The sequence below is a fragment of the Peromyscus californicus genome, unplaced genomic scaffold, assembly GCF_007827085.1.
Source record: "Peromyscus californicus insignis strain IS unplaced genomic scaffold, ASM782708v3 Scaffold_8__1_contigs__length_139910024, whole genome shotgun sequence".
Classification (NCBI taxonomy): domain Eukaryota; kingdom Metazoa; phylum Chordata; class Mammalia; order Rodentia; family Cricetidae; genus Peromyscus; species Peromyscus californicus.
The window spans coordinates 85,997,018-86,019,910 of record NW_026294606.1 but is presented as its reverse complement, the minus strand read 5'-3'; the positions used below and the strand labels follow the sequence as shown (position 1 = coordinate 86,019,910).

Sequence of the window (22,893 nt, the reverse complement as noted above, 5' to 3'; positions counted from 1 at the left end):
CTGCCCAGACAAGGACCATGTTACAGGACCCAGGCCATGACAAGGAATCGTGTAGTTGGTGGCTCCTACTGGGAGCAAGGTGGCATTGCAACATGGCCCTGTGGCACCTTATCCTCACGTGGCCAAGACACCACATCTAACCCTGGCCCTCTTAGGCTCCTCTTACACTTCCTTCTGTGTTTTTTGCATTTATTTATGAGTCCTGATCAAAGATTTTGTGGAATGTCCCTCATGCTGTCTGGTGTTTTTTCTCATGGGGTCATATACTTGGGAGAGAAGACTATAGAAATAAAGTGTACGTCCTTTTAAAAACAAATCAATGAGGAAAGGAGGAAGTGTAGTGCTGTAATAGCCTGCCTAGGCACTGCACAAGGAGCAAAGGCGTCCTCACGTGGAGGGAGCCAGGCAGGGTCTTCAGGGTGGTCTGGGTGGCATCAGGCCTTGCAGTCACTGAGCCCATCAGAATGTCATTTATGGAGAAAGGGTAGAGTCATGCTTAATTTCTGTGTTAGGTATTTTAGGAAACTGAGGCTCAAGGATGTAGCCAGAGTTGCCTGAGGTGACAGACCAGTACAAGTCCGATCTTCCCCAGTGTGTCTCAGATGCCCTTGGCTTATTGGACCTGGAAGACTGGGATGCTGGCAGCCATTGCTCTTGCATGTGGCTGAGAACATTTAGATAAAAGAGCTCTGAGCATCTGTGTGGTGAGCACCCAGGGTACCATGCCAGATTTTGAGTATGGGAGAAAGGTTACATGGTGGAGCACTGGTTACAATACTCCAGAGGATTAGTGCCTGTGTTACTCCTCAGCACCTTTTCTATGAGCACACAGTAAAATAAATGCACAGATAACCTTTGACATGATGTGTCTATTGTTTGTGGTTAACTGAGTGTATGTATATAAAGCACACTAGTTTAGACCTCACAGTAGAACCTTGTCCTCTGCCCATCTGAGCAGGACAGAGCTCTACAAGCTGGTCGGTACAGTGGGCATAAGGGTGAAGCAGCATCTCAAGGCTGCCTGGGACCACTCAGACCCCACCTGGTCCCACCCTCAAGGTGTGATTGACTAGGACCAGCCATTGGGACTAAGTTTAAGAACTTGGTTTTTCATCTCCCTTCCACTCCTGATTCTTACACTTTCATGTCTTTTGGCTGTTAGCTGAGTGAAGGTTCTAGGGATATCACTGTGGGCTGGGAAGTTTGTTGTGGGCTCTTACTGTTCCTCAGATGTGTCCCAATGTCATTCCTACATGGTGGGACCAGAAGAGTCACTACTTACCATTCTGTGTGGTGCAAAACAGCTTCCGAGATGGAGGAGGGATCTGTTAAGCATGATTATGAGGCTAGGCTGCCTCTGAACAACAGTGATGGTTAGGAGGGCTGCCCCTTTTCTTCAGCCCAGCCCATGCTCCCTTTCACTTACAAGCAAAGCTCAGTCTGCTTTCTAAGGCAGAGGGATCAGTGTGTGCTGAGATTGTGTTGGGAAACCTGTAATGTACAATGTGATCCTCCTGCCCAGGGGTCTCTCCCACTCTGTGGGCCCCCTTTCTCAGTGGATGAGAAGTACATTGTCCATTTGGTTGGTTGGTTTGGTGCACTCTTGAGAGGTTGTAGAAACTTTAGGAGATGGTGAAGTGCATCTCTACAGTGCAGCCCTGGGGAAGACAACCCAGCCTTTGTTTCTGTCCTGTGTCTGCTCTCTGGGGAGACGTGAGCAGGCAGCCTTCTGTTCTTATCACCCCTAGTCACAAGCTGTCCCAGCCATGCCTTCCCTGCTGTGATGGACTGTATCCACTAAAACTGTGAGCCGAATCTGCCCTCTCTCCCTGAGTTGCTGCTTATTGGGTGTTTGGTGACAACAAGAGAAATGGCTGGCAGTGACAGTGAGGCCGTGACACAGTGGGCAGCAGGTGCCTCATCCTGTCCGGGAGAACCTGTGGGGGTTTTCTGCCCCACCATTGTAGAACACCCACCCCAAGGAATCAGAAACGGCCAGCAGTCCCCGAGTCCCTCTGGGTGCCTTGGTAGAACTGCTTGCCTGTGGGAGGTATGGTCTAGCTGGGAGCTGGTCTGCCCTGAGAACCTGGTTCTGGCTGAACGGTACCTCAGTGGGTTTGGAGCGTCTCAGTTTGGAGAGATGGGCTCCAAGTCCGAGTAAGCGCCTCTGTCAGGTTCTGGAGACCTAGCTTTTCATAAACGCAAGTCTGAGTAAGCGCCTCTTTCAGGTTCTGGAGACCTAGCTTTTTATAAACGCAAGTGTGAGTAAGCGCCTCTTTGAGGTTCTGGAAACCTAGCTTTTCATAAACGCAAGTGTTGCTGTTCTGATCAGCCTTGATCAAGTCCAAGTAAGCGCCTCTGTCAGATTCTGGAAAGCTAGCTTTTTATAAACGCAAGTGTTGCTGTTCTGATCAGCCTTGGCGACAACTACTAAGTAGTCTCTAAATGATGCTGACAGGTGACACTGAGGAACCCGACATTCAGAGTATTTTGGGGACTTGTTCTGTGCCTGGCCATATGGTCTAGTAGCTGAAAGGATTTAACATTGACAAAATATGTTTCAGGAGGGGAGATTTACAACAGCCTGTTTATTTTCTCTTTTCTTCCAGAGGAATATTTTTATGCCTGTTACAAACATGGCACAAACCATGTGGTTACTGCTCCCACCTCATGGGCATATACCCACCGCTATGCAGACTCTGTCTTCCTTCCTCATAGCAGGAGAAGCACAGTGCCTGGTCCCGAGCCTGGACACAAGCACCCCGAGCACAAGGCTTCACCACATGGTGGCATTAGGACACTCACATTTGAACAGTGCTGCTGGTCTAGCTGTGTTGTTAACACCTTAGATGTGGGGAGCCCTAAAGTGATCACGGCAGACCCAGTGAGGGTGGAGCATGCTAGAGCTACCGTCATCACCAGGTATTCACCACACTGCCACGAGCACACAAAAGGGATGTGAACAGTTCTTGTGATCACAGAGGACCTGGAGGTCTTGCATGCTAGTGTGAAAGGCCACCAGTGACAGCAAACCTGGGCCACAGGGGCTTGTGGTAGCTCACCCAGCCTCCCAGTTTTGAAGTTCAGTGCTGGTGAGGTCCTGCTATCACTGGCTGGGCCCTGCCTAGAACTCCAGGCTTGGGCTCAGGCCTAAGCCAGAACTCTCACCTCAGCATGGTTTTGTCCTGCTTCTCTGTCAGGACTGACCCTTCCTGCTCTACTCTCACCCACCTGTGATCTCTGCTTGAGGGGAGCGTGGATGATATATATGTGTCCCTGAACTCCACCTGTTTTCCAGATCCTCCTTCAGGGCTTCATAGGCGCCTTGCTCCCAGACGGGAGCCACCTGCCTCACTCACTAGTCCAGGGTGTCCAGTTGGACTCCTGGTGCCACCTCTGATCTCTTTTCCCCTAGTGGGACTTAACTTTCATCTCTCTGTCCTAGACTTCCTTGTCCAGTGTGACCTTTCTTTATGCTGCACCTGTGTCTTGGCTACTTGGGCTGGCCTCTTCCAAGAAGAGTTTTTAGACCAACCTCAAGACACCTTGTGAGCCTTGTCGTCTGCTTCGTGTTGGGGGCTGCCACGATGCCTGACCCCCATCCTTTCCCCTCTCTTCCCTCAGGTTTCCCTGAGGCCTTCCTCTGTACGTGGGCGCAGTCTCTCCCAGAGCCCTTCTAGAGTGCCTGCTGGTTCTCTGCTCTTGCCCAAGTTCATACAGCCTGGGGATGCCACTTGTGCCTGCTGCACCCACAACCCTGGTAGGCTCGAAGGAGAGAGGACAGAAGTGCCCGGGAGTCTCAGCTAGTGAGCCTGTCACTGTGGCCATGTGTGTTCTGAGATGTGGCTTCATAAGCCACATCCCGTCACTGCAGTGGGTTAGTGGGCGGAGCGGGAAGCCACTTCCTTTAGAAGGTGGTACAGTAGATGCCCTGCCTGGACTCCAGCCCTCGGGCTCTGGGTTCAGAGTGTGCTTCAGCTTGGTCTTTGACAATAGGGTTGGTGATGGTTGTGTTGGCAGTATTGTCCATGCTTGCATAGACGGTCCCTTTCCAGGGCAGCAGCCCAGGCTGGGACTCTTCCTGCTCCTTCCCACCCTCCTCTTTCTCCTTCTCACTGTTGGGGATTTTGAGTGGAAGTCCTCTACAAAGCAGTCCTGTTTGACCCTCAGAAAAGTATTTTTGAGTTTTAATGACATACTCAGAATGAGCCCCTGGTGACTTGCTTAACTGGAGGGTTAGGGTTTGGGGCAGCTTCTTAGCAGCTGGGTGACCTCTGTAATTGCTTAAAATCTCCAACCATATGAGTAAGGCAGGAATGACTGCCTGTTTGTTGTTGGCTGAGCAGTGGCTGGTACATGATGGATATTCCCTGACAGTGCACAGCCTTAGTAATCTTTCCCTCTGCTCAGGTCCACCCCCCCCACCCAGGTCCTTGAGCTATCTCATCGTTCATACTCACCGTGGCCTTGCACTACCACCACCTCCAGAATTAGGGTTATGGTAGACACAGTAGATGGGGAAGTTGGGGGCTAGGTGGGGAGAAAGTATATTTTGGAAAAAAAATGCTGATAGTTGACCTGGGTGTGTTGATTATGTGACAGCCGTAGACTAGGACTTGATTGGAACCACCAGCTCCAGAGACGGCATCAGCATTCAATTTTATTCAAGGTGAAATAGCTTGATCCAGTAGCCAGAGTATTTGAGAGGTCGGGTGCCCTGGTGGGAGGGAAGTATTATTAGTCACAAAATCTGACAAACCAGCTATGAAATAGAACTGGGCGCTTAATTAGAAGATGGCACTGTGCAGCCCCGCAGGGCCGTAGCTGGCTGGTCTAGCGCTAATGGTTCCCTTTACTGTGAAGCACAGTCGGCTGCGTCTTTAGGGTCACTGCATAATCCTCGCCAGTGGTGGGTTGAAAGTTTATTTATAATTCAATAATCAAAAGAGCTGATTACAAGCGTTGTTTTAGAACCTTCTGGCTGCAAGAAAATTTGTAAATAGTGTCCAGATGAATGTTAAAACATCTGTTGCTATGTGGAGCAAAAAGTGCCAGGAGTCAGTGAGGTTGAGAAGCTTCATGCTAGGTGGCCAGTTCAGGACATGATTTAGACCGAGGTGGTCAGTGTGTCCTTGTCCCCCCTCCTCCCACCCCTGAGTGCCCTTCCTGTGATAAACCCAACCATATCACTGTACTGCAGAAGCCATGGGAGGAAGGAAAGGCGACAGAGAGAGGAGGGGCTGAGGACAGGACGACGTCCCTTAGATGCAGATTATGGGCAGGGCAGGTAACATTTGGAGGGCCCAAGGACGTCTTTCTTAGAGCCAGCACAGCAGAGCAAGCGCACACGGCAGCCTAGTCCAAGGAATGTCACTACATGGAGAGCAGGCTGGGCTGCCAGCGGGGTTCCCAGTGCCCGGCATCTTCATCTGCTCTAGAAGTGCCCTTCCACAAGGGAAGTTTCCTATTTGGGTTATGCACAGAAACACTTTTTATTCTCAGAAATCAGATTGAAGTGGGTGGAAAATGCATTAAGCTATGTGGCTGTGGAGCTGTTATTTAGTTTGATTTAATGTTGATAAATGACAGCCAATTGTTTGCCCATATGGGTGGGATAAATTCTACCAGAGCTTATGTCTTGCTCTGTAGGCTGGCTCCCTGGCAGTCTCCTGTGAGCTCCTGTGATAAACCCAACCATATCACTTTACTATCAGTAGGATTAATGTGCCCTCTGACATATTAGGATCTTAGAGGGCCCAAACCTCGGAGATTTCCCAGAGCCTACCTTGGTTCCATAACTCAACCACCATGATAACGATGACAATGCCGTGCTCAGTACATAGTTGCTGTGGTCCTCACCACAGAGCCTGGGATTCCAGAATTCCGAGTGATCTTTCCATTGGTGTGCAGTCAGGCCGCAGCCCGAGGGAAGTGCAAGTGTGTTTCTGCAGAGATTGTCCCCTGCTTTCTCCCTAGAGTGTAGTCTGGACTTCTGGGTGGTCATGAAGATTGTCCTATGCTGGGGCCCTCCCTGCTCGTTGCTGAGCCCCCCAGGGTGGTGGCATCATGAGACACAGCCTTTGAAGTGGGTGAAGGTGAGCCAGCAGAGACCGACAGCTCACTCAGTGTCTTTGTTTCCCCAGGATGACTGGAATGACATCGACTCCATTAAAAAGAAAGACCTTCACCACAGCAATGGAGATGAGAAAGCACAAAGTGTGGAGACCCTCCCCCCAGGTACTGTATCTGGGCCGGGGCCAACCTTTCGTGGCCCTCCTAACTGTGAATGGACTGAGCGCAGTGCTAGGAGCAGTGGCTCGGAGCAGAGACTGAGTTCCTTAAGCTACTGGATGCTGCCCGAGAGCACACTTTTGATTTTCTTGTCAGGACATTGGTGAGTGGGCAGCAGAATGTATTGAAAGAGAAAGAGTCAAGTATAAACACAGGACCTGAAGTCTTAGTTCATGAAAAAAATTTTAAATAGACTTAATTTTTTCTTAAGGAGTTTTAGGTTCATAGCAAAATTGTCAAAAGATCGAGAATGTTCCCATGCCATGTATTCACCTCCCCGCTTCCCATCTATATTCTCACCAGATTGGGACACTGGGAACAAGCCATGACCTACATTAACCCAGGGTCACCACCAAAGTCCACAATGAGGGTCATTCTTGGTGGTAGGGCACATTCTGTGAGTTTTTTTTTTTAAGATGTGTGTGTGTGTGTGTGTGTGTGTGTGTGTGTGTGTGTGTGCGCGCGCGTGCGTGTGCGTGCCACATGCACACATGGGGAAGGAATGACGTGCATGTGCAATGGTCAGAAGAGGATGTTGGGTGTCCTGTCACTCTCAACCTGTTCTTTTGAGGCAGGGTCTTTTCTCAGCAAGCCCCAGTGATTGCCCAGTCTCTGCCCTCCTTGGAGCTGGAGGTCCTGGTATACATTACATACCTAACGTGTGTGGGTCCTCATGATTGCCCAAGTGCTCTTATCCACTTGAGCCATCTCTCTTTGAGTTCTATCAGATGTGTGACAGACCCATTGAATGTCAGAGTAGAGTGACTGTCCTGGAAACTGCCTATGCTCTGCCTGCTCTCCTCTCCTCTCCCCACCCCTGCCAAGTCCCAGATCTCCTTAGTGTTTTTCAGCATTACCTTTTCTGGGGTGGCATATGATTGGATCAGAGTCTACACTGGTGTCTTTACTTACTAATACACACAAGTTCCTTCATGTCTTCTCATGGCTTGATAGCTGATTTTTTTCTTTTCTTTAGGTTTATCTCCCCCCCCCCCCGTGTGTGTGTGTGTGTGTGTGTGTGTGTGTGTGTGTGTGTGTGTGTGTGTGTGTATGCCTGTAGAGGTCCTTTGTCTTGTAAGCCACTGGATGTGGGTTCTGAGAACTCAACTCCAGGCTTCTACAAGAGCAAAAAGCACGCTTAACCACTGAGCCATCTCTCCAGCCCTAACTGGTTAACTTTTAGCATTGAGTAACAGTCCATTGCCTAGATATACCACAGTTTAATTTTGCATTCACTTGCTGAATGGTGTCTTTGTTGCTTCCAAGTTTTGGCAATTGTGAATAAAGCTACTGTATAAATAGTGGTAATGCAAAACACAACTTTTGTCCCAAAGGTGGTTGAGTCTGAGTGAAATGTGAGTGACTGTGGCCTAGGAACATGGATTTGGGTTGCCCTAAGTGACATGTCCTACCATGGAAGAGATTCTGTGAGATTTTATAATTATGGCAAAGAAATGGTCGTGAAACAAGATGTTCACCAAACCCACCAGTCAGGACAGCTGGTAGGCAGTTGCAGCAGATCAAGGAATCTCCTCTCAGGTTTTCCATGCAGTTTTTCAGATACAGGGATTAGTAAGCAGCTGTGATTTTGGCTATGGATCTGGAAATTTTTTGTGTTACTTTCTAGAATTATCTTTATATCTCTGATCCCATTTGAGTTAGTTTTTGTGAGAGATGGAAAGTGCCTGTCTAGACTTCTGGATTGATTTGTTTGTGTCCAGTTGTTGAAGGTTTGCTTTTTCACTGGGCGGTGGTGACGCGTCTTTAATCCCAGCACTCAGGAGGCAGAGACAGGCAGCTCTCTGAGTTTGAGGCCAGCCTGGGCTACAGAACGAGTTCTAGAACAGCCAGAGGTACACAGAAAAACCCTGTCTAAAAAAAAAAAAAAGACATGATGTGACTTTAAGAGCATGGAGGAAAAGGAAGAAGACCTTCAGAGAGAAGAAACTGCCAAGCTGAGGAGCTCCAGTCTAGATCCCAGTGAAGAGGTTACAGAAGGTTTCACTGCCTCCGCTACCATGAAGAAAACCCCAGATCGGGGGGTCTTCATAACAAGCCGCCCACATCCGAAGACTGATAGGTGAATTTGACCAACAGCAAGCAGAGTCATGGCACTGGAACTCTGCTTGGCCCAGAAGATGTGAAGAAACTTAGGCTTATTTATTTAAAGGTCTAGATAAGTTGTCCTAGAGCAGTGGTTCCCAACCTTCCCAATGCTGCAGCCCTTTAATACAGTGCCTCATGGTGTGGGGACCCCAACCAGAAGTTATTTTTGTTGCTACTTCATAACTAATTTTTCTACTGTTAGGAATCATAATGTAAGTATCTATGAAAGAATCATTCAGTACCCAAAGGGGTCATGACCCATAGGTTGTGAACCACTGCTCTAGATTCTAAAAGCTGAAACTTTGCTTGTTGGAGGTTTCAGTATTAGTAAACTACTCTTTCCCCCTCCATTTTACTTTGCTTCCCTGCATTTTGAAGCTGTTTTTTTTTTTTTTCCTGGTCGCCCCACACCAACACTTGTTTGTTAATAGAAGTATTTTAGATATTGGGGATCCAGCATCTATGCATAAAATCAATTTTTCCTTGAAAATTTGTGTTTGTCATTTGAGATGAGTTTTTAGGTATCAGGGATGCAATGTCCATACTTAAGAGCTGCATGTGTTTATAGCAAAACAGTAATGTGCATTTGGATAAACATAAGCCTATTTTCTGACCTTTTTAAATGCAAACTCTTCGCCTTAAATGGTAGAAAATTTAGATTCACAAAATAGAAACAAATCAAAACATTGCTTTGGTGGGATAAAAAAACAGAAAGTTGTGTAGTTTTCTATCCCACACATATGGACGGGTTGACTGGCTCTGAAGTGTTCAATCTGCCCTGCAGTTAAACCCCATTGCAACGGCTGCCTTAAGGTATTTTCATCGTGTGGTTAATCAGTAGCTCCACTTCTCAGTGCTAACAGCCATGCAAAGCACGCTGTGACCTGCCAGCGTCAAAACGTCAGAACGTGTGTATTCAGCTTGTATGTCTGCAGAGCTGATGTGGATGTCAGCCTCAGGAAGGTAAAAAAAAAAGCTGCTACTCCTCAGTAGGCGGGACGCTCAGGTTAGCACCAGATGAGTGTTGTTGCAGGCTGTCAGCGTGGTTTGTTTGCTTCTGTCAAATCTCTACTTCTCTTGTGGAGGACAAGCTTTTCCTTTTCAACGGTGTGTCCATTTTATTAATGTTCGGCAAAAGAATTGATGTTATAAAAATGAAACAGATATATAATTTTTTGAAAAATGATAAAATTACATGTGTAGGTAACCTACTTATATACTGCTATAAAGTATTTTTTGAAGAGAAATTTGCAAAGAAGCTATTACCCACATTAGATGTATATTTAAAGATTTTTTTTTATCCTGGATACCAGAAATATAAAAACAAGTGGGTATATTTAACCATAACATACTGTGATTCATCAAGCAGCACGAACTTTCATTTCTTGAAGTTTATCTGTTAACACGGATTTAAACTGTCACTTGTCTTACCATGTGGGAACGTAAGTTATGGGATCAAATAGAAGGATTTTGAACTAATGCTGACTCAAGTTGTGTTGTCCTGTATCGTCTTCTCAGTGCTGCCAGTCGGGAAGGGAAGCATTCTGTTTACAAATCTGTTTTGAAATGTTTGCCGAAATTTTGGTAGTGTCTTTAATAAAGATGTTTGTCTCCAGCATCCAAAAAGAAAAAAGAAGTGGAAAGAAGTTTACTTTTTCTGTTATCTTTCCTTTGTCAAAAGTCAACCAACTGTGTGTATGTATTTCTTGCTTTTTACTCAGATCAATTGATGTATTTGTGTATTTTACCAAAACCATAATTACTGCAACTTTATAAAAGTCTTCAATTTGGGGCATGTTAGCCCTCTGTGACATTTCTCTCTTTCAGGACAGCACTGGCCCTCCGGGTCTTCTGCTTTCACTTGAAATAGTCTGTTTGTAATGGCCACAAAGCAGCTCACCGAGACTTGAGTGGCACTGCTTGACTCTGGATCAGGCTGAGAGAACTGGCATTTGACAGTCCTAGGTCCCCATCCACAGGCGTGGAGTATACGGCGACCATTTATTCCCTTGTTCTCTAGTGTCTTTCATCAGAGCTTTGTAGTTTTCGTCCTATAGGTGTTTTACCTAGTTGGCTAGATTTCAATGTAAGATTCATTTGGGGAGTGCCAGTGTAGATGGTACTGTGTTTCTGACTTCAGATTCCACTTGTTCGTTGCTGATAGACAGCGATGCAGCCTTTTCTCAATCAGTCTCATGTCTCAGTCCTGCTAAAATTGCTTCCGGACACTTTGTTTTGGTTTCTTTCATACCTTATACATAGATAAGCATGGCATGTGCAAAGATTTTTTTTTCCTTTCCTATACATTTAGTTTTTATTCCCGTTTCCTGTCTTTTTGCATTAACTAGGACTTTGGGTGCAGTGTGAAAGGGGATAGTCCTCTTACCGTGTTTCTCATCAGTGAGACAGTTGAGTTTCTCATATTTGAGCTATACATTTGTTTCAGACATTCTTTGTTGACTTAATTTGCTGAGCGTTTCTGTCATGGAGTTGTTGGATTTTGTCAGGGACCCTTTCTGCATCATTTGATATGGTCATGTCTGTGCTTCATTGATTTTTATTTGTCCATCCAACCTTAAATAACCATTGTAAATTTCACCTGTGGAATGGAATTCTTTCTGTACATTCCTGGATTTGATTTGCTAATATTTCGTTGAGGATTTTTGTATATGTTCATGAAAAAAACTGTTCTGTAGTTTCGTTTTCTTCTGTTGTCCTCTGGCTTTGGTGTTGGGCCAGTTCATTCCACTTACTGCCCATAACTGCTAGGCGTCCATCACAGAGCCACCAAACTCCCAGAGCCACTCACTTGCACATTGGAAGCTGCCACAGTCCACACTCCCTGCAGAGGAAGGATGTCCATAGTAAGGCGTCCTCTGCACTCTGACCTACTCCACCAGGATTCTCCTGGGAGCAGGGCTTTCAGAGATCCTGGCCGATTAGCATTGCTTTTGGGTGGTGATGACTGAAGTGAGTGGAGGCAGCATTGGGTGTGGATCCCGCAGTGACTGTGACTGCTTCTGCAGAGGGCTTAGGAGGGAAAATAGACAGCAGGTTAGCCTGGGCTACATAGTGAGACTTTAGCCCCCAAACAAACATGCAAACAAAAAAACATGCACAATTCAGAGAAGAGTTCTTTGAAGATTTGCCCATGAAGATTTGGAGCTGGACATAAACCTTATGAATGTAGAGCAGCTGCTCCTGCTCATTGCTGTTTGAAACTGCTCATTCGATAGCATCAATAATTCTAAACAAATTCTGTGTAGCTCTCCTGTAACATCTGGCAATTCCTTAGATTTATTGATAAGTTACTTTTCATTGCTTTGAATTTCCTGCTTTCTATCCCTAATAATATGTTGTTTTAGGATGCTTTATTTTAAGAGAAGTTTCTCACAGTGCAGTGAAATTCCCGCCATACCAGATACCGAGGAATAATATCACTTGCACCCTTCATTGTGGAAGCAGGCCTGTTTTACTGCAGTCCTGGCTTTGTCCTGGCCTTCGCTTCTGTGCTGGGCACTTGCTAGAGCAGGGGCATCATGAGGGTTTTCTTTCAAGCACAGGAATATTAGGTTCAGTTTGAGTTCAGGGGCTTCATGGGCACAGGTATCTGTCTGTGGATTATTGCATGCCCCCTTTCCCATGCTGTCCCAGGAGAAGGTGGTTCTACTCTAGACAAGCATTCTATCCAGAGTGCTGGCATTTGCTTGAGCTGCCTCTGCTGGAGAGTCCACATCTCTGCAGAACTCGGAGCCCCTGACGTGCAGGCTCCTGTCTCCCCAGACACCTGTGGTGATAGATGGCACACCCGTCTTCAGGAGCATGTGTCAGGTACCCTGTCCTTGCACACAGAAGCCTCTTAAGAGCATGTGCACATGTCTTACAGTGCCTGCTTTCAAATATGCACTAGGCCTGTTGGTTTTGTGAAAACTCATTATAGATTGATGCGATTTTTCTTTCAGGAATGAGGTTTAGTAAAAACAAAACTTTTAAGAAAGAAATCTACATTATTTTAAGTTAAATGTATTGATACAAGTCATGTAAAGTCTGACATATCCTGATTGAAAAGCTCTGTGGCCTTTTCAGGTTCATTTATAGATGAGTTATTAGAAACCTGACATCAGCTTTCCTCTGGCCCTGAGGAGTTCCCTGTCCTGGTCACCCAAGCCCTGAGCTGGGTAGATAGCCTCCCTGGGCTTCTGCCCCTGTGTGCAGCAGGCCTCTGGGTGCTTCTGCCCAAGGGCAGGTGATATGGGAAGTTTCTTGAACTGAACTGGGAACTTAAGAATCACAGTCAGAGGAGTGACTCATGAGCCTCACAGGAGGCTCTGGGATAGAGAGGCCTCTCTGGAGTCCAGCCATGTCTAACTAAATGTTGAGTTGCAGTCCCAAACTCAAGACTGACACCTATTGCAGTCTGAATGTCAGTGACAGTCTGGGAAAGTCATCTGTGAGAAGAGTGAAAGGAGATGTGGGTGGTCAGGAGGCAGGGGGTGACACAGCCTGTAAGCAAAGGTAGGCAGTGGCCAGGACAGAACAGTGTAGGGAAGACAAAGGTGGAGGATGTCATCTTCACAGCACCATCCCTGGGTCCCCTCTTCAGGGCCCACAGAGACTCATCCTTTCTCTCCCAAGGGCATGGTGATCCATGTTCACTGACTCATCCCTCTCCTGACTCTGGGCTGTTGTTTCCATGGCTGCAGGCTGTGGGCTGGGAATGATGGGCAAGGAGCACTCATGCCTCTTCTTGCTGTTAGCCCAGCCCTTCCTCCAGCTTCTGGCCATCTGAGACTGTCCAGTGGTGAATGGTCAGGAGAGGAAGGCCACCCCTTCCCCATCTCCAGTTCCTGGGGATAGCATTAGAAAGAAATATGTAGGTGGCGGTTGTTTTCATCCTGAAGAACCTGAGCTTTGGTTGTAGGCTTCCTGTTTCCTGACTGCCAGTTGGAGGTCTTTCCTGGTCTGCTGCTGCAGGAGAGTGAGTGCCAGTGTGAAGCTGTGCTCTTCCAAGTCAGGCCTAGGATTTGGCCAGTTTTACACTCGGCTTCACCAGGATGAGACAACGGTAGTGGAGCAGTGGTGGCAGGGGTTTGTGACTGGTTGGGTACCTAGAATGCTGTGACCAAAGAAGTCTGGATCCCATCTTAAGGGGGAATGGAAGATTGGAGTAATGCAGGGTCAGTGGGAACCCGCATGAGCCAGTGCTCCTCAGAGGACAGTCTTGAAGGTGGCCTTAGACTGGTTATGCACAATTTCTGGAGAGGCAGGACCTTCAGGACTGCCTGGGCTGCGGGTAAAGACATACCAGCCCAGTCAGTGTGGTCTCAGATAGCTCCTCCTGCCTCTAGGTCACTGTCATACCTCATTTTTATGGCTGGTCTCAACATGCATTGCAACACACAGCTCCACTCATAGGCTATGCTTGAGAGAAGTCCACTCCTAAGCAAACCTGCTGCTGAATGTTTTCATAGCCCTGCCTAGTGAGCCTGCTCCACAGCCAGCTTGGATGTGCTCTGTGGTTCTCACACTGTCTGGATGCTCACTTTATTTTCTTGTCAACTTTGATGATGGAGCTAGCTCCTGCTGCCTCCTGTGAAATGTTATCTCGGGCTTTTCCATCAGTGGGGGAGCAGGGCTGTGACTGGTGACTGAAGCCTTTTCCAACCTATCACAAAATTGATGTTTTGTTTTCTTGGGGTTGTTTTTTGTTGTTGTTTTATTTTTCTGGAACTTGTAATCTCCAAAACTGAAATTTTAAGCTGTTAGGCGTGCAGGTGGCCTGTGACTCTCAGGACTCAGTTCATTGCTCTTTTGTGGGGCTTGTGCTGCCCAGCTCTCAGTTCTCCGCACCTGGCTGCCTGCCTGTCTGTGTGGGCTGGGCTGGACTCAGGCAGCGGCTCAGGTGTGAGCCTCGCTTAGAGGGAGTGGGCCAGGCTAGAGCACAGGCCCCTGAGCTTCCTTCCTCTGGTTTCTGCTGCCACTGTCCCAGGAGTCTCCAACTTGACAATTTTGCATGACACAGACCAGTTTCCATGATGTTCTTGAGTCCAGTGTTTTTCAGATTACGGGTTTTGAACCATTATTAGGTGATGAAGCCATATTTTGTCACACCCACACGAAAACACAGGCTACACCTGTGCCTCCCCTCTAGCGAGGGTGAGTGTTACACTGTTAGACCCTAGCCATTTGTGTGAATGCCTGAGACTTCTGATTCATGATGTGATGATGTCACAGTTGAACGCATCTGCAGCCCCCATGGTGTTCTCACATCCTAACTCACTTTCTGAAAGGAAAGGCTACTTCAGTCTCTAGCCCTGGGGCCTTGTGCCCTGGGGAGAGTCAGCATCATAGCAAGGTGGGATCTGTGTGTCCAGCTGGAGATGGTCATGGTCAGAGGGAGGAGCTGCTGCAGAGTAATGGCATTCGTTGAGGTATCGCAGGCTTTTGACCTCAGCGCAGACAGGCCTTCTGGGGGGCTTTCTGGCCTGCAGGTTTAGCTGTGGCTCGCTAGTCCGTCTTCGTCACCCTCAGAACATGCACACTTCAGTGGGGCTGGATGAACCTGCCTTGTCACCTGTGCCTATGGATCTAGCATGATGCCAGCGTGTGACTCGTGCCTCAGAGACACTGAGGCAAGGCTGTGAGGTGCCCTACAATTTCATGGCCTGATATACCACATAAAACCCTCTCCATGACCACATGGCACCCCCAGAGAGGGCATAGGAGTCTGGACTACAGGGAAGATGCCAACAGGAAGGAATTGAAGCAAGACTAAGAAATGTCTGGGGGGTGGACAGGCTATTCTAATGACCTCCCTAGGAAAAGACCTGTATGTGAGGAATGACTGGGTCCTGTCTGTCATGGGGTGTCTCTGGCAGCCACACTCTTTACTTCTCCATAAGGTCAGGCATCTTGACAACTGCATAGAGGACCCCGAAGAGGCCTCACAGGAAGCTGTGGCAATACCCTTTCTCAGGGTGTGGTATTTTCTACACTATGGGAATGTGTCCCTCTCCTGATGTTCAGTGATTGTGCTGACAGTAATGGTATTCATAGGGGAAGCATGTTTAGGTATATTGGATGCGGGGGGAGTTGCAGGAATGAATCATGAATACCCTTAGCCCAGTGGTATTTAGCAGCGTAGGACCCTCTTTCCAGGGAGGAAAGAGGGAAGTAAGTGATGATTTTAGTGAGCTCAGAGAGCACATAGCAGAGCTGAGCATGGGGGTGGGAGGGGCAGGAGGTAGGGTCATCTTTAGCTGCCTAGTGAGTTTGAGGACAGCCTGGGCTACGTGATATACTCTCTTAAAAACCAAGCAACCAAAAGAACAGACAGCACCCTGGGTGGTGTGACTCTAGCCCACCTCCCCTTCTGCCATCTTGGCCTTAGCCATTGACCTTCTCCTGGAGGCTCAGTCTGGAGGTGCCTTGACTGTCACCTCTGCGCTGCTGAGGACCTTCAGTACCATCTCCAGGTGGCTTTGTTCTGGGCGTAGGTTTGGGACCCCAATAGTCCAAACACTTATTCTTGTGGTGCTTGGTTGCATGGCGGAGTGCTTTGTTAATTTATGCATACACTGTCTCCTTTGCCTGCCTGGAATGCTTTGGGGACATGACCAAAGTCCGTAGGAAGCTGGACAGAGAACGTCCTTTCACAGAAAGAGAAATGGTGCCAGAGTTGCCAGCAATGTCTTGGGAGCTTTGGATGGAGCCTGACTGCTGTAGGAGTCCATCAGAGTCCAGCTCTGACCTGTCGAAGGGTTCTTGAGGGGATGAGAGAGGAATAAGGAAGTATTAGATAGAAATACAGGCAGAGACGACAGAGAAAGACAGAGACACAGGATAGCTTCGAGAGGGCCCTGGGTCAATACCCAGTCACCTCAAGGTTTATTCCAAAGGGCTTTTTATACAATGTCGAGGGGCGAGGCAAAAGACCTCCCCCTTTCAAGATCAAAGCACAATGTACAGCCAAGTGTAGACCCTTCCAAACACCTGGTAACCACGCCTGTGGCCAAATCATCCCATCATGAAGCTCTGCTGGATAAAGCAAGCTCAGATTCTCTGACCTTGACTTAGGTCTCCTAGGAAGCCTCTGTGGGCCTCCACAGACGGCCAGGCCTTTCACTCTTGTCTTGCAAACTGCAGACTCTCAGCTTCCCATATGACAATGCTTGGGGCTGTTTTCAGCTACTTTTTTTGATTGAAATTATCATCCTATGAATAAGCCAAGGCCACTGTTTCCTGACTTAACATTCACTGCCATTTCTGGCAACACTCTGGTTTTATATCCACTTGTCCCATACCCTCTGTTCTGCCTTTTCCAGGGAAAGTCCGGTGGCCAGACTTTAACCAGGAGGCGTATGTTGGTGGGACAATGGTTCGCTCTGGGCAGGACCCCTACGCACGCAACAAGTTCAACCAAGTAGAGAGTGACAAGCTGCGTATGGATCGAGGCATTCCTGACACCCGGCATGACCAGTAAGTCCCTTCCCCATGTTGGAAAAGAGCTGGAGAAACGCTTCCTTGTGCCCCTGGATTTCCTCACCCATGTAGTGTTGTCTAAGCAGGAAAGATGCTGAAGTGAGGCTCATGCCTCTTGACAGTTTGCAGAGGCAGCAGGCTGTTGGCCAGCAGAGGAATCAGAAGGAGAAAGTTGTACGGGCCTTGTATCTGCCGATCATTTAGTATTTTGAAGCTGTGTTCATAAACACTGTTCACAATCTTGGAAGGAAGAAAATCTAAACTTCCCCTTACTGGGCCAGCTCTAGCGGGGGAACTGGAAATCAGAGAAGAGGTTAACTTCTTAGCAGAGTTGGGAGGAGCCAGGAGCAGGACAGGTGACAGCAGTTCACTGCTGGCACTAATGGAGAAGGGCCATCACACTCTTGTTTCTCATTGCTGGCACTAATGGAGAAGGGCCGTCTCTTTTGTTTCTCACTGCCGGCACTAATGGGGAAGGGCCATCACACTCTTTTGTTTTTTAAGACTTGGGTGGAGGGTGGGCTGACTACCAAGCTCAGCTCAAGGCATCCTCAGACACTGAAGACTAGTCTGGCACCACTTATAAGGAAAGAGATCTCCACAGCCTTGGTCCTCTCCTCCATGTCCTGAAGTTTTACTGGAGAAACCTTGACCGAGCATTGTCCACTCTGGCACCTTGTGGTGGGCTGGTTTTGTTTGGGATCACTGAGAAATGAGGAGTCACTTCTCATACCTCTGAACCCTGAGGGCAGCTGTTGTCCTGAGTAGGTGGATCTTTCTATAAACAAAGTTGCTTCCAGAGCCACTGAATTCTTGGGGAGTGGGGCATATTGTGGATCTCACATCTGCCAGTGGTCAGACTGGGTGCACCCTGGGTCTGTGCATGTTCAGAAGCACTGCCAGAGCTTACACCATCCGCCTGGGAGCCATATCTCTGCTTCTGCATGCCAGTTACAGGTGTCGGGACAGGGATTTAGGACACCCAGGAAGAGGGGCCTGTCAGGTGTAACCGCACACGTGCAGGGCTGGTCTTCCTCCTGGTTGCTATCCAGGTGCCAGTCATCTCTGGACACGCACGGACACCGAGTACCACAGGTGTGCTTTGTTGAGTTCATCGTATCTGCCATCAGAGTCCAGAGACCGAAGATGGCAAAGCAGGAGGCGGGACCACATGGACCTAGAGGACTGGAAGACAGCTCTGTGCCCTGATGGAGGGTTCCCCTCCTGCCTGTCTTAGGATCAGGTGGTGGGTACTGCTAGGGGTGCAGTCTTCCTTCTCCACCATCTTTGGGGAGTGGTCAGCACTGGTACTCAAAACAGTTTTTATATAGAAAACATAGCTTTGTTGTCCTTTGGGAACAGGGAAAAAAACCTGTGGGTTATTTACTATGTGACTCATGTAACCACACTGAAACAGATTCATGGTATCAACTTTCATCCTCCAGCCACACCAGATGATTGCCTTACTTCATTTCTTTTTCTTTCTTCTCTTAAAGGCAGTTCTGTTCTGCTCTTTTGTTGTCCTTCTGGTTATAACCATCCTGTTTCACTCTCTAAAACAAGGGCAGTGGGCCTCGGTCCCAGGGCTCCTGGGAATTCTGAGTGGAGTTTCAGACAGTGACAGCCTTGAGCTCGAAGACCTATACATGGTCACAGGTGTGTGCATGTCTAGGGACAGCCCTTTGCTCATTACGGATGGTCCAGAGTGTATCCCCACTCCCTTTCTGCAGCTAATAGCATGTGATGTCAAGATGCCCCTCAGACCCACTTCAGGATCCTCACAAGCCATGATGGGACATGCAAAATTTTCTTCAGAGTCTCTGGATTAGGAGCTGCTGACGTAAGGCAGGAAGGGTCAGTGCTTATCAACTTGACAGGATTATACTCACCTAGGAGACAAGGCTCTGGCCACATTTGCAAGGGAGTTTCTAGATTAGATTCTTTGAGGTGGGTCTCACCTCAAATGTGAGCACCCATGAGCTGGGGTCCCAGACTGAATAAAGAGAAGGCAAGGTGAGCACCAGCATTTATCTTTCTTTGCTTCCTGGCAGATGTCATGTGACCAGCAGATGTCATGTGACCAGCTGCCTCATGGTAAGCCATGGTAAACTGCACTGTCAGCCAGAATAGACCCTTCTTTCCTTGTGTTGTCAGATATTTGGTCACAGAAGTGACAAGGTAACTGATACAGGGTTTCAGCCTCTGGAAATAGAGTCCAGTGGAGTTACAGTAGAAATGTCACCTGGCCACTTGAGCTGACTGAAGTTTAATCTCCGTGTGATCGTTGAGCTTTGTGTCACCAGCTGCTGCTGAGCTGATTTTCCCACCAAGATTTCACCATGGCACACTCTTCTTTGAGCAGGAAAAGGTGCAATTTGGGGCTTGTCAGCATGGAACTTGGTTTCTCAGCGGCTGCCTCCATTGTGAGCTTCTCAAATTCCCTCAAACTCTACAGACATATTATTTTTCAATATCTTTGGAATGATTGTTTGTCTAAGCCGATCTTGGACTGCCTCTCTCAGGATGGGTTGATTTCTGCCTGGCCTGTGTTGGCCTCCTTTCCCTGTGTTACAGCAGCCACTGGGAGCCTTCCCCATTGGTTAGATTGAGGCAAATTAAATCTGCACGAAGCCTGACAGCTCCTGCCAGGGAACTTTGACCACTCTCCTTATGTTGGCCCCAGGAAGCCATCTCATGGCATCAGTGGAGAACACCAGGCTTTCTCTCTGCCCCGCCCCCCACAAAGTTTCTGGGAAAGCAGTGTTAACACGACCCTTTGAGTGTCTGACTTCTAACTCTGCAGTATCCTCCTGTGTGGGCTGAAGCCCTCATACTGCAGAAATCAGGCCCTGTGAAAGCAGATTCGGGAGATGGTGCCCAGAACCCTCTGGGCCTGGATTGATGCCCTGGATTCTTTCAGTGCTTCCATCTGTGACTTCTGTCCCCTGCAAAGTGACTGTGGTTCTTTCGTGTGCTTTTGGCTCACAGGGCCCCACCAGAAGTCTTCATTCCCTCTGGCCGGCAGCCAGGAGAAGCATGCGTGGTTATGGATGAATCGACATGTTGAAGTCCCAAGTCTCCAATGTGTCTGTATTTGGAGATAGGTTCTTTATTAGATATGGTTAAGGTAAAATAAAGTTTTGGGAATGGGGTCCTGATCCAGTGGGACAGGTATCCCAGTAAGAGGACGGAGGGCAGGAAGAGGACAGGTAAGAGTGAGAGAGACTGAGAGGAATTAAGAGTACGATCTTCCCCTTGGCCATAAGAGGATATGGTGGGAAGGTGGCCATCTGCCAGCCCAGAAGGAGACCATACTGAGTGCCAACCCTTGATCACAGGAAGATCCATATGAGATAAACTATCTGGCAGAACAGAAGCAGACAGTCGAGAAGGCCACCTGTATGGGCAGCCATGGGTAGAAGTGGCCCAGCAGGTCCTGAATGACTCAGAGAGCACCTTGTCTCTGGATACTTGAGTCTTCCTTGTATCCCTCAGCAATGGGGTTTGAGCCAGGCAGGTCTCTTAGCTTGTGTGGCCATTTAGAAATGCTTCTGTGAGGACAGTGTGCAGCTTCCAAGCAGAACTCAAAGTTTTGGGGTATCTCCTCTCTGCCAGGAGCTCAAGGTTGTTTACTTTAAAGTCTTTTCTGTTTACTTTAAAGCCTTCATGGAAACACACTGTCGGGGATTTCTTTTCCCTGCTGGTCAAGAGCCCCACTTTGTGTTGTTTCATCAAATCCCATGAAAATGAAATGTGTTTGGTGAAGGCAGATTCCCCGGCTTTCCTGTGCTAAGTCAGTTTCCCGGTTGCTCCTGTTTCTTCTTCTCTTGAATTTCAAATGTTGGGACTTTGAAATGTACTTGCATCTCACACTAAAAGATGGTCCTGAGATTAGGGTGTCCTGCTGAGTGCCCCAGAGGAGCACCTGATGAGGGGCTGCCCAAGTGACAGACCTAACTGTTTGTCCAGCAGGCTTTTGACTAGAACATCTCACCGTTGCTCACTTTGCACAGTGGGGTTGCTCAGCCCTGGTGTTTGGAGAGCTCGGACTTAAACAACCACTTTCAGAAAGTCTGACTGGGAACAAAGAGGTCATACTCGCAGCCCTCGGGGAGGACACTCTCTTGAGGATGTTCCTGGCTTCCAGCAGGACACTGCAGCTTAGTTGGGTGTTGGGCTTGCTGGTTGTGCTTACTTTACTGTCCCTGGGTCACCAGTGTTAGCCATGTTCTGAGAGGACGGCCAGGATTGGAACTGTGGTCTAGACATAGCCCTGACTCTCAGTGTCCCTCTGGAGAGTAAACACTGCTCATGCCAGGAGAAGGCTCTCAGGAGCCTGCCAGCACAGAGTGAGTGAGGCCTTGGCAAGATACTCATTATGGGACCTACGATTTTCCGTTGTGAGGCGTAAAACCTGGGTGAGGGCAGTTTGGTTCCTAGTGTAGCTGAGGGACCAGCGCACCTTAAGCTTGGTCTTGCAACATCTTATGTGTACTGCTGAGCTAACATCTTTTAGTTGGAGGGCTGTCACCTTTCTGGAGGGGGGGAGCCACCTGTGTGCTCCCGCTTCATGTTGTTAGGCAGTCGGCCTTGCGGGCCCCATCCCCTGTGAGGTGGAGTTTGGCCAAAGCACGGGGTAAGCCTTCACAGTTTGTATTCAGTCTCGTGTGCACTAGTTTTCTCACTCAGTGTACACTGGCGTGAGGTAGATAGGTCTGTCTGGAGACTTCATACCTAAGTTCCCCAAAGGCCTGGCTCAGAGCTCACCTAGGCAGCAAACTGGAATTAGGCCTTGGTGGGTAAGCCTAGGTGGCTTTCCCATCCCTCTCTCCCTCTCTGGAGTGGTTTGGATTAGGCTTGTGTGTTAAAAAGGCTTGGTTGTCCCCAGTGAGCTGGGTGGAGACCTGGGAAAGTGACTGGATCATGAGGACTCTGACTTTGTCCAGGTAGTGATTGTGGATGGCTTCACCATTTGTCGGGCTGTTGGGGGGAGGGGTGGAAACTTACTAAGTGGACTTAGTTGAAGAAAGGGAGGCTGTGGACTGTATCGCGTAACTCCACTTCCCTTCGCTTCCCCCATGCTTCCCGACAGCCATAGGTGGGCAGCTTTGTCACTCTGCGCTTCTCCCTTACCACAGATCCTCAGCGATGGGCCATGTGACCATGGACTGAAGCTTCTAGAACTGGGGGCCCAAAATAAACCTTTCCTTCTTTGGGTTTACTCTGTGGGTCTTTTGTCATAGTAACCGATGGCTGACTAATACCACCAGTAGGTCTTGGCCAGGGTAGGCAACTGGGACCTTTAGGGTACCACCTTGAATCTCAGTAGCCCTTGTCCCTGGGAAACCAGAAGGGTTATGAGGTTATTTATATGTCTGCGGTATGCCACGAACACCAAGCCACGGTTAAACCCAGTACCCACAGGAGTCTGAGCACCCAGCTTCAGGGCCCTCTCTGTGCTCTGTTGCTGGGTGCAGCGGCCTTGCTGCCATGCTCCAGAATCCTTTATGGTCCTAACTTTAGTCGTGGGCCTCTGCCATGTGACCTGATGCACCCAGAATCAGGAAGCAGTGAATACTGACAGCTGGCAGCTGAACTCACTCCCAAGGGAAACTGGTTTCTCTGGCACAGATGGAGGGATCCTGAGAAGCTGGAGGAAGGCTGGCCATCATTGTCCAGTTCAGGTTCTCCAGGCCAGCAGGGAAGGGCCTGCCATCCATCAGTGTGTCTTCCTTTTGGTTCCCTTTATGTCCTGGCCACAGCCTGCTCTTGGCCACTTTCCTGTCTAAGCACCGTCCCCTTTGGACCCTTCGAGGTGTGACAGGCACTGGAGAAAGGACGTGGCCGTGGCAGTGTGTGGCTTGGGCAGCACTTTCCCTCGGACTGTGCCAGCCTCTCTAAAGGCCTGCAGGGAGTCACCGCCTCCAAGATTTTCAGCAGGGTTACAAGGCTTATCCCCCACATGCCTAGCGACACATGTGGCTCAGTTTCCCCATCTGTTATGCGGGGCAGAAA

General features: G+C 48.5%; 1 protein-coding gene across 1 annotated transcript in view; it reads left to right on the top strand.

The window, feature by feature from the left end:
- Positions 1-22,893, top strand: part of Galnt2 (polypeptide N-acetylgalactosaminyltransferase 2) — a 133,081-nt gene that overhangs the window by 63,945 nt on the left and 46,243 nt on the right. Inside the window, exons 2-3 of the mRNA XM_052727102.1 lie at positions 6,144-6,237; positions 16,722-16,875. Coding sequence (XP_052583062.1) covers positions 6,144-6,237; positions 16,722-16,875 — 248 coding nt within the window. The remainder of the gene's footprint in view (positions 1-6,143; positions 6,238-16,721; positions 16,876-22,893) is intronic.